Source organism: Vanessa tameamea, chromosome 17 (assembly GCF_037043105.1).
Source record: "Vanessa tameamea isolate UH-Manoa-2023 chromosome 17, ilVanTame1 primary haplotype, whole genome shotgun sequence".
Classification (NCBI taxonomy): Eukaryota; Metazoa; Arthropoda; class Insecta; order Lepidoptera; family Nymphalidae; genus Vanessa; species Vanessa tameamea.
Window position 1 is genome coordinate 1,212,374 of NC_087325.1, and position 12,840 is coordinate 1,225,213.

General features: G+C 32.3%; 1 protein-coding gene across 4 annotated transcripts in view; it reads right to left on the reverse strand.

Annotated features, from left to right (window-relative positions):
- LOC113394795 (potassium voltage-gated channel protein Shaw) overlaps positions 1 to 12,840 on the reverse strand; it is a 109,039-nt gene that overhangs the window by 6,114 nt on the left and 90,085 nt on the right. For all 4 annotated transcript variants that reach the window (XM_026632217.2, XM_064217485.1, XM_026632220.2 and 1 more), the window contains exons 4-5: positions 7,810 to 7,927; positions 234 to 428 (exon numbers count right to left, since the gene is read on the reverse strand). In XM_026632217.2, coding sequence (XP_026488002.1) covers positions 234 to 428; positions 7,810 to 7,927 — 313 coding nt within the window. The remainder of the gene's footprint in view (positions 1 to 233; positions 429 to 7,809; positions 7,928 to 12,840) is intronic.

Consider the following 12,840-nt stretch of genomic DNA (forward strand, 5'->3'; position numbering starts at 1 on the left):
TTCTACCGTAAATAGCCCTAAAATTTTACGATCTTAATAAAATATAACGATTAATGAATATTAACCCTTTGTAAATTTATTCCTTCATAATTATCTCAATATTTTAATTCAGAATGTCGTGCTGGTTATATAATTTTTTCATACTCTGTATGTGTGTTAAAACCTATGATATTAAAAAAATATATATCGTTCTTTAAGATATTATGTTTTAATCAAGTAGAAGTGTCACAAACCTTTGCCGCATTAGAACTATATGGCTCATCGAACAGAGACCACATTTGAGGTTTGAGCTGTTGCCACCAGGACACCGTCCCATTGTAGTAATCTTCTTCGAAACCAAACTTGCGAGCCACTTCTTCGTCAGATGGCTTCTCTGTGTCTAGATCTAAGCGATCTAGGACAGCTAAGGTCTCTTGAGTGTCCCTATGCTGTAATAAAGAATCAGTTATAATTTCACTACGTTAAATTAATTCACCATTTCATATAACGATATCCTTATTTATTTTACTGCTAACTATATTAAGTTTTACTTGTTGTTTATTGCGATGGATGGTTTGTGTGAAAGATTATATGGTTAGAAAGAATGTTACTTGTGAGATGACGTCCGACAGAGAAGTATGGAAGAAGAGGACATGCTGCGCCGACCCCAAGTAAAATTGACATAAGAGCAAGAGGATGATTATTGTTTATTGCTAGGTAGTATTTAAAAAAAACCAAGTTCAATATTACGTTAGAACTAATATATAAGCCACCCGAAGAAACGCTAAAATGTATAAAAATACTAAGTTCCGAAAATACAAAGACTAAGTTTTTGAATTTAGAATATAAATATCAGATTAAAATCAATATCTAAATTATACTTTGTTCATTAAGGCTCTTACGAGCCATCTCATCATCATTTGTGTCATCATGTTTCAGGATTCAATTGAGTGTAAGTCATTAGTTTGGTATATACTCATTAGTTTATCATTTTATAAAATTAAAATGAAATTAAATTATACGATGAGGGGGTACCTACCCAAAACGGTTTGCACAAAGGCCTACTTCAACGTAAACATTCTTAATTATAAGAAATATTTTGAACAGTGAATTATTGTATTGTAATCTTAATCTTAGAGGAACAATCAATTTGATTTGATTTGATTAACTTGTAATTACTCACATCAGACAGATCGCTATTACGCCTTGAAATATATTATGTTAATTCGTGGAGCATACGCAATTTCGACGACTCTACCTATAATTAATCTGCTTTAAAGCGCTTAATACTAAATGACGTCAGCGTCGTTAGCGTATTCATACTGATGTTTTGTTGGAAATATTTAGAAATATAGAACCTTTTTATTCAGATTTCCTTAAACGATTATGATGTTATCTGAACTATATTTATATAGAAATGGTTATCTATTATGATATTTACTTATCTAGCGAATCATTAAGACATTATTCATAAATGGGTAGATTTTTATATAATATAAAACTACATATTTTTGGTAGAAGTTTGGTAGATGTCAAGACGGACTTTAATTCAACATTTCTTATATTATAACATTAACAGCCTGTAAATTTCAATCATCGGTTAAGATGCACGCGTTCTAACCACTGGGCCATCTCGGCTCGACTTTAATTCATCAAGATCGAATATGCAAAGATGAAATCGTTAGGCTGTAAATTTACTGTTCAGTTAACACTTAATATTATTGCTATTCAATGATTTTAATAATCTCTAATATTGTAAGTATTTTTTTGAGTATTATTAATTATATTTAATGAAGAAATGCTTTTATTTGAATAAAAACGTACTGTTAGTAATTTTATTTTATGAAAGAGTTCAGTTCAGTTCTTCTAACTATAAAGATATTAAATTAAATTAAATATTTAATTTATGGCATTTATGTGTGTCAACAGGGCCCAGATTAATTTGCCAATGTCACGTAGGATTCAGAAATTACAAAGCAGTATAAATTGTTACTACATTTCTATTGAAAATATATTCGATCATAGTATTGTAAAGATCAGAGAATACCGACAGGGCAGATTAAGATATAATATTCCTACCACCGAATTCATTTTCTATTAACGCCTTTGATTCATCCTCAGCCCGCCATGACCAAACGTGATGCACATTTAATTTCAGAATGAGAATAAAATCTATCAAATTTAGCTTGGGAACTAAGATTTATTTAAGATTTAGCCAGTGTAATCACAGGCACAAGGGACATAACATCTTAGTTCCCAAGGTTGGTGGCGCATAGGTGATGTAAGGAATGGTTGATATTTCTTACAGCGCCTTTGTCTATGGGCGGTGGTGAACACTTAACATCAGGTGGCCCATATGCTCGTCCGCCAATCAATGCCATAAAAAAAAAGAAAAAAAAAGATAGATTCTAGTCTAATAGGCCTACACAGATCAGCTTGTTAACAAATAGATAAAATTAATAAATAGTAATTAATGAAATAAAATTTCAATTTCAATACTAAACATGAACAAAATATAATATACGAATTGAAGTAAAGTAATTTATAACTAAATCAATTATTATTAAAGCACACAAACAAACACTAATAATACGAAACGGTTATGAAACGACCACTGAAAAAACTCAGTGATATTTTGACGATAAAATTCGCGAAATTCAAGAATACATATCGAAATATATCGTCGTATTATAAAATAATTGAATTTTCGAAAACAGAACAAAGGTGTAAAATATTAATGAGCATATAAAATTAAATAACAATGAAATCAATAAATGTTAATATAAATTATTATAATGGCAACACAATTATATAAAATGTTAAGCGTCGAAACCAATGACGCGTAATGGCCGCAGTATTTTAATGTGAATATTTTGTTGCGATTCATTCAATGGTTTAACATAAATCAACTATTATAACATCTCTGTCATATTTTATAATATAAAAATGGAATCAGTAGACGTATTCTGTAAGAAAACACTCGAAATTCACTGCTGAACAAGAGCGTGAAATGTCAGAATGTGATAAGCAACATTGACTATGAAAATTACACGTATCAAAATGGCCTATCACCGTAAGTCAGTTGTCAACATTTCACGAGTGAAATACAAAGTGAATTCTCGCAGAACCGCACTCACATTATACCAAAATCATCGTAGTGTTTGACCGTGTGCCTATTATTTCGATATTTTTTTATTTTTGGAACGAAGTTTTTTTTACGTTGCTTACAGTATGTGAACTGGCAGAAATCTATAGGCAAAAATGTTATGTCCGCTCCACACTTCCCCACACCCCGTTTTATTTCTATTGTATACGGTTTTATATAAAGTTATTTAAACTATTTTTGGGAATGCAGTTTTTTTACGCGGTTTTCAGTGGAGTGAACTGACAGAAAACGTCATGTATGGTAAATGCATTGTGCTCCCAGGCGACCTTTCCTCTCCTTCTTTTATTCCCTGTCTCTTTCGGCTTGATAATGAACGGTTTTATATATCACCATTAAAACTTATTTTTTGTTAATGTTACTTAATGCAAACGAGATTTATGATAACTATTATATTTCTAGTAATTTAAAGAGTTATCAATTTATTCCATTCTACGATATAAACATTTATATTAATTTAGAAAAAAAAACGCTCCAACCGTGTTGTTCCATGTAAGTCCAACGGCAGTAAGTCCAACGCTCGAACCGGGTGTCCATGATGTAAGGGGTAATATCCGGGACTATTAATCCGATTCTACATTTTTTTTTCACTTGTATCACGAGTGAGTAAGTCAGTTTAAACTTAAGCACATTATGTAACATCCAGAATGCTATTATTCTCGAAGCATCGCTGTAATAACTAATGGTTAATCTTGGGCGAACGTGAACGTACCATCAGGGAAAAATTTGCTTATGTGCCAAAAAAATAGTACTCGCATAATCTTCAAATCATTAAGATTGTTCTACCAGTTGCAGTAACCCCCCTCTATTTAATACTCCCATAATGATATGGAGAATCGGGACGTCCTCATAATATCCACATTATTTGTAATTGCAATTTTATATCGATATATCGCTGATAAATTTTATAAAGCTACATAACATATTGTTATGAAACAGCTGTTGATAATAGCCAGTGATAACGCGACGATATCACGCGTATAAATGAAATGTATTGAAATGCGTCTTATACGTCATAAAAAACGGACGATATGTTACAAACGAGAAAAGTATCGTGACGTTAAAACTTCTCGACCGAAATGATTACTCGTTTATTTCCGTTAGATTTTCTTTTTTTATTACGTTTTGCAAGTTCTAAGAGATGATATGATCACTTTTGTTGTTGATAACATTTGGAAGGAAATTTTCCGCTCCGAGTTATCGAAGTTCGCTTAAATATAGTAACTTGCTGATTCTTCTCCATTGAATTAACATTCCGAATTGGTGTTAGTTTTAATTTAATTTAAATATGTAAAATGACGATTCAAAAGTGTTTGAACCTACTTTAATAAAATAAATTTTTCATCTTAGGTGATGTTCAAATCTCTAAATCGAATTTGAGTGTCAGTTTTTGTTTCTTCGTCTGTCTCCTGCTTGAGATAGTGTTTTATGTCACATGAAACTTTTTATAAATATACACTATGATTAGTGAGTCGGGATTTCCCAGTTAGAAAACGTTAATATATTTGTTGGTTTGAACTCATGACAATAATTCATTTGTTTACTTAGTGTTTATTGTTTATTTTGTGCTCGACTGTAAAGAGTAATATCACGTAGAAAGCTGCATGTGTTGAATGAATTTATTTTATTTGACACAAACAGGTTAATTCAAAATATTCTCCTTCACCGCAGAGTACAGTTTTTTTTATAAAATAAGAACTGGAAAATTATCCACCTGATGGATTCTCCAAACCGGAACACAACCAAATTTTTGTGGCAGAATTTATGATCAGTGAGGGATACATATTCAGGCTACTTACACAAAGAGAACATTAAAATCCAGCGGTCGTTTCTTGGTTTTGATACAACATTTTTAGTTTAAGTTACCACTGAACCATGGACCTTGGACCTTTTATACCTTAATGAAGTTTTAGACGATAGACTTGACAGTATGTTTATATGTTTTGAGACGTAGCTTATTATGTCAACGTAATCGGACGTTAAATTGTCAGTCTGGACGACTTCCAAGAACGCCGACGAAATTATAAGCGGTTCATAAAAACTTTGTGTCAAAGTATCATAAAAGATTTGTAGATCTTTAAACTATGTACCGAAATGTTTTCAATTACACATACATCGCTTACAAAAATATCGTACATAAATGAAAACACATAACCATTATAAACATACTACATATGGTTATAATGTTAAAAAAGAAAACAAAAAATGTAGTTACACTGTATAAATTTTCTTGAGATGAGCTATGTCATAAAAACAAAGTCGAAACTCACGATAGAACACGATCGTGAAATATCAGAGAGTTATATACAAATTTAAACTTTGATTTGTTGCAACAAATTCTTAAATTTGTAAACATGTAATCTAACACTTCTCGTTGAGCAAAGTAAGTGTCGAAGCAAGTTCCCAAGTATTTGATTTCAAAATCTATTTTCACTTTCATATACTAGTTGTCGCCTACGGCTTCGCTCGCGTTTAAGGGTTGGTCGCCAGGTCCTTGCTTCATACCTAACTTTATCAAATTCAAAGGTTTGTCTTTTATCTCTCACGATTAAACGGCTGAATTGATTAGATGAAATTTGGGCTAGAGTCAGGCAGTCAGTCAGGACATAGGCCCTTTATTGAATTGACAGTTTGTATGATAAAAGCCTCTGACTTAGCTAGTTAAGAATATATTTTAAAATATAGCTCTTAAAAACCTTTTTGCATTTTCTGGTTGCAAAACTGTGTATCTATAAATCCAGTTGTTTTATCTACAGGACTGAATATTGACTTCTGTGTTTTGCACCAATTATAATAATAACAAGTTTTATTTAAAATATCGCATAAATGAACCGCGAGGTTCTATTAAAAACATATTCCTTTATAATAGTGTATATATTTTTTTGTATTGTAACTGTAATAATATCGCTTCGTATAACGATTTGAATGGAATTTGAATAAAAATTTCAAATGAGTTGTATTCAGTTCCAACGATGCAACTTATTATTCAGTAATGGTTGAAGTTCACAAAGTGTGCAGTTTATAATAACTAGATTTTGCTTACGAGTTGTATCGATTTAAAGCCATTATGTTTGCATGCGTAATATAACCTCGATTCAAAATCAAAATCAAAATATAGGTACTTTATTAGAGTAGACTCTTGCGAGTATCTTGGAATCTTCATTTATACAACAGACAGTCCACAAGATTTAATTAAATTTAAAGGCTCAGAATACATATTACACTTAGAGGAACCGGGAAGAAGCTCGATAGTTACTCTTTTCGAGCAATCAAGATACAAACGTAATAAAATACAATTGAATTACTATAGTCAGCAAATTCTTGAAATCTTCTGACCGATGACATCACGGTTATTTCATTGGCCGCATATTCTAGAAGTTTTATTAATTAAAAATGTAAGCGAGCGAGTTTATAACCTCACTCAAAGTCACAGGGGAATCTAACATGAGCTTAAACATAGGCGCAAAACTTCACCTGATTTAATCGAAACATTCACCAAAGCATGGGATTGTAGATTTCCTAACGTATCAATTTCAAACTGTAACTATGAATTACTTGGCAAGTGAATATTAATTCGTATAATAAAAGCGGACACTGAGCCAAGCTGAAGTATTATAACATTACGGATATTATAATGAATATTCTATCAAAGGTAGTCCTTTAAGATGTACTATATACGATGGATCAGAAGAAAAATCCAAACTAAATGCCATTGTTTTAGAGTCAGTGCACCAGATTAAAGAAAAAAAACAGAACATTAGCGGAAAAACTGTGTTGTAAACTATTCAGCTCGTAAACTTATTTTTGTTTCGTCACTGAAACCGATGACTTCAGATATAAGCGGCTTATCTACTGGGCCAGTGCGCTTCACATATATCATTCATAAATATAAATATAAATAAATATTGGACAACATCACACACATTACTCTGATCCCAATGTAAGTAGCTAAAGCACTTGTGTTATGGAAAATCAGAAGTAACGACGGTACCACAAACACCCAGACCCAAGACAACATAGAAAATTAATGAACATTTTCTACATCGACTCGGCCGGGAATCGAACCCGGGACCTTAAAGTAGCGGACCCATGAAAACCGGTGTACACACTACTCGACCACGGAGGTCGTCAAAATTCATATAAGGTTATGGTATCATAGATTATTATAATATGTTATTATGATATGATTATGATTGATATTATTGTGCAATCAGGTTTAAATATTAATCAATACTACTGTTATAGCTGTTACCACAAACCTGTTTATATGTCCTACTTTTATACCCCAAATAGTCGTACATTTATTTCCAAAATCGACGACGTCACCCTATTTTTAAATAGGGATACAGGATACAGGATATTATAAGCAAATTGTGTACCAAATTCGGGTATTTGATTTTAAAAAGTGTTGGCATGCTGACCAATATAACAGAAATTGGTACACTCAAAAATATGACCTGTTCCATGCACCGCCTTTGTGTTGCCGAAGGCGAAGATTAACACTTGATGTTTCTCGTTGGTATAATTATACTGACTCACTCACCTTTCAAACCGGACTAAATAGTAATGTTGTTTGGTGTTCGAATAAAGAGAGGGCTGTACTAATACAGACCTTACATAAAATCATGAATCTTGAAACTATTGAAAACTAGTTAATAATTACTAACCTGCGTGTACGTCATCCAGCAGCACGGCTCCACCTGGTTCGCGTCTAGTCCCCAGAACTCCAGCTCTTCCTCGAACAGCGGCCCGCATACATCCGTCGGGTAGTGAAGTTTTCCCGTTCTGAAATTAAAATAATATTTGAATCCGAAGATAACCGATAGATTTTGGTTTTCTCATATATCCATACTAAAGATTTTTTTCTTTCTTAACAGTATTTTGTGTTTATGCCTTTTTGAGTTTCCTTTCATATTGATCTGATATGACCGTAACATTCTTATTATTAATCCAGTTGAAATAATTTTATGAACATCTAATATTTTTTTGTGTCTGTAAGTAATTATTTTAATAACTACTACATGTTTCCGTATATGTAGTACAGCCAAGAAATCGGCCGAAACTCAACTATATATTTTTGGTAAAACAAGCGTTATTAAAGCTAGCTGTTAGTAAAATTTTATATTTAGAACTAGCCTTGTTGAGATTTAAGTTTAAGACTCTACGACGGATTGGGTACAATGATATCCATAGTACCTTTTAGTAATCGGTAATCAACGCCTGCTTTAACCATATTGACCACCGATATGTGTCCGAATATTCGCTTTTTGGCCATCGTATTACCAAGACGTATACAAATATTCGCTTTCTAGTCATCGTAATAAAGTTGATATTACTTTACATAGCGTTGCATCTTTATCAAGTATACTTTTGAAATGCTGGGTTCTCAGAACAGTCCTTATAGACAAAATATTCTCGAGGGAGTTAGTTGATAAAAAAATTAATGGTCAACTTCGTTTTCTGATTAGAAATACGTTAGGTCTTAGCTGAATACAAATCTAACAAACAATACTTTGTTACTTTTTAGTATGTATATATACTGACAAGTTATAAAAGTATCATTAATAACTTTTTTTTTATAAGATAGATTGACGGACGAGCAAATCGGTTGCCCGATGATTAGTTGTCACTACTGTTCATAGACATTGGCACCGTATGAATTTTTAATAATTCCTTATATAACCAATGCATCATCATAGGGAATTAAGATGTTATGTCCCTTGTACCTGTAGTTACACTGGCTCACTCACCTTCTAAACCGGAACCCAACAATACTAAGTATTGCTGGCGGTGGAGTATATGACGAGTTGGTGGTACCTATTCAGAAATGTTTTTACAAAGACCTACCACCAAGTAAATATAACAAACTTTTTAATATAAAAGAGTTTTATGAAAACTCTAGAATATTCCAAGAAACAATATCATATTCAACATCTTGTATCATTATAAAAAAGTATTCTCTTGCGTTTGTTAGAAAAATGTTGTAGTTTTCTTGACAACAAAAGATTCTTGTAATGTAACTTGAAAACATTGTCGAGTATTTTATTTAAAAGAGATATTAAAAACCAACATTCACTTGTGGTCGGTTAAATTAGATGGTCATACAAGCACCAGTTTGTATTGTTATTTATGAAATCGTGTAGCTCTTTTTAAATATATCTTGTATACAGTACTTTGGCTTAAGTTAGTTTCTCCATAGACTTACAATATGAGAATCACATATTGAAAAAAACGTAGAAGTTAGAATTTTTTTGCTGACCCTAGTATTTTCTTAGGTTTTGTAAATGGCAGTCGATATAATTCTAAATTCATGAACTATGTTATAATTCTACTAGTATAATTTTTAATTTACTTTTTTGCCGATTTTAAAAACGTATAACAACTAGGAACTTATTTCAAAATAACCGAAATAAAATGACCACAAAGGACGCTGGTGGAAATTTGTATTAAATATATATATCCCCCCCTATCACCTCCTAACGGGAATACGTCGAATTACCAATAACCCTGTATTATATATTTCTTTAAATTTTTCGCGTAAAGATGTCCTAGGGCTAATATTGTAAATAGTTCCGATAGCTCTTTTCTGCTGAATAAATAAACTATTTCAATATCTCCTGCATTACTACATAACAATATTCCGTATGACATAAGACTGAAAATTACTAAAATAAACCAGTCTAGCAGTACTTATGCCCGTGAGTTTTCTAATTGTTTTTATTGCATAAATGGCACTACTTAGTTTTCCTGCTAGGGCATACAAATGGGTGCCCCACTGAAGTTTAAGAGTCAAGGGTTATCTCTAAAAAGAACGTCGACTCAACAAATTTAAGTATTTCATTGTTCAAAATAACCGCAGAAGAATTTGACTTGGCATTGCTTTTAGTACCACAGTATTTATGTCAAACCAACCAAGAACCCGCGACAGAGCACAGCTTACAACGTCATAGTTGTTTATGTTTCTGTCGAGTTTAAAAACAAGGGATGTATCATCTGCAAACAGTACAATGTCGCAAGTCTTATTTACAAAATAATGTAAATCATTTACATATAAGAACTGGAGACACACAAGTAACTAAATTGCTATTTAATTTATTATGAAAGTATATATATAATACTAGGGGTCGTCCGCAGTTCGCCAGTGTCGCGTCCTTCTTTGGAGTGCAAGCTTGTTTCATAGAATATTTCATTCACTTCATTCCTAAAGATCGACAGACAGACGTTTTTTTTGGTATTGTTAATATTAGAATAGATTATTTGTCATGAATTACGATTTATTAGTAGAAAAAAAGGAGACTGGCGTTGTAAGAAATATTAACCGTTTCCGATATTGCCAATGTGCCCCCAACCTTGAGAACTATGATGTGATGACCCTTGTGCCTCTAGTTACACAGGCTTCTTTCCTCTTCAAATAAAAACAAAACAATACCAAGTATTGCTGTGTCGCGGTTGATTTTACCTGATGCGTGGGTTGCATAAAATAATAAAACTCTACCATCACTTAAAATTATTAAGCTTGTTTGGGATATAAGTATATTTTTGATAATCAATACGAATTTACATTTTACATTAGCAGCCTGTTAATTTCCCACTGCTGGGCTAAGGCTTCCTCTCCCTTTGAGGAGAAGGTTTTGAGCATATTTCACCACGCCGCTCCAATGCGGGTTGGTGGAATACACATGTGGCAGAATTTCGTTGAAATTAGACACATGCAAGTTTCCTCACGATGTTTTCCTTCACCGCCGAGCACGAGATGAATTATAAACACAAATTAAGCACATGAAAATTCAGTGGTGCCTGCCTGGGTTTGAAACCGAATTCATCGGTTAAGATGTACGCGTTCTAACTACTGAATAAACATTTCAAGAATTTGGTTAAAAAGTAAAAAAAAAATTAAAAACAACGTTAGTGATTTCATTATCTCCATAAGCGTTTTGTTTTAAAAAAGTCATATTCGTAATTTCAATGGAAATTCATAAAATTTCAAACACAGAATTATGTTCGAAATTTATATATAAATAAATAAAAATAGTGTATCAATATTGACATCGGGAGTTATTTGAAGCTTAAACAGTCGTCAATAATAAATTTGTCAGTACAGAATCTCCCGTTGAACTTTAAAAGCCCGTGTTCATAAATCAATAACGCCTTTGATACAGGAGATTAAACATGTTGTTCGACCAGAAAGCGCTTTAACAACTTAAATGTTTCATTACTAGTATAGTATAGCTTATTTCCACGGCTTGGCTTGTCTTAACTTACTATAGATAATGCCTGTGATCTTAGTTTACATTTAAAACGAGATCGTTAAAAAAATAAAAGTTAATATTGACAACATCACATGCATTACTCTGATCCCAATGTAAGTAGCTAAAGAATTTTGTTATGGAATGATAAATAATCAGAAGTAACGACGGTACCACAAATATCCAGACCCAAGACAACATAGGACATCAATGAACTTTTTCAACATCGACTCGGCCTGGAATCGAACCCGGGACCTCGGAGTGGCGTACCCATGAAAACTGGTGTACACACTACGCGACCACGGAAATCGTCATGAAAACAGATTTCTTGTATTAATCGTATCCATTATAATAATATCCTTTTATTCCTAAACATAGGGTTACAAGAGGCTTCTAAGTTCGGTGTGTTTTTTGGCATAGTCCTCCAATTCCTTCAAATGGGTCCTATCCCTTGCTACTCTCATCCAGAATGGTCCCGCTGTCTGTTTCAAATAATCTTCCCATCTCCTGACTTGACTCCTGAGTCGTATTATTTAATTTAAGTTAAAAGAATAGAATAGTTTTAATAGAGTGTGCAAGCGTGGTCTTTTTTCTTTTATAAATATATTTAAAAAAAAAAAAAAGATATATAAGTAATAACTTTTTAAATATAATCGTATTATGATTATAATTTTATATTTAATTAAAATTCTTGGGTCTAAATTAAATATTTCGTTTTTGTAAACTTTGCGATGGCCCTCATACAATTGTAAATTTGTAAATCTCTTAAAAAATCTCCGAATATTTCGCATAAAAATAATTCAGTTCACTGAGTTATCGAAGAGAAAGATTTTTTTATAATATTATTTACTATAAGAAAATCTGTACTATTCATCAGTAAAATAAATTAATTATAATATTGCCAATACAGACGAACTAATGATCAGTTAGTTAACGATAAACTTTGTAGCAAAAATAACGATTCCGAAAGGGCTAAGTAGACCCCAAAACTAAATTTGGCCCCAAATAACCAAACTGTCTTGCCTTTATCAATTAAATTAATTTGCCCTCAACCAGACACTTGAGATAATAAATCGTAGCCACGGATCGCATTGGTTAAAATTAATAATGCTTAATGCAAATGCCAGATGTTTGAAACTGGAAATTCCTTTGATTTGATTTTAAAAACATTTTGAAAGTACATTAATAATATTGTTGGAAAACTTTCCAAATAGTTTATTGTAATTGATGATGAAAATGATGTAGTATTGACTGATTTCGGTTACGGATGCCAATTTCAAGGAAGAGCTGGCAACTACGCGAACATATTACTTATAACTGTGCACATGCTCAAGTGTGTGCAAAACATATGCACTCTGTATTCCCTCAATCTCATTAACTAATGGTACGGTAAATCCGATATGACAAATAAAGATAAAGTTCAGACGCAGGAACGGCTTTACGTGCTTTTCG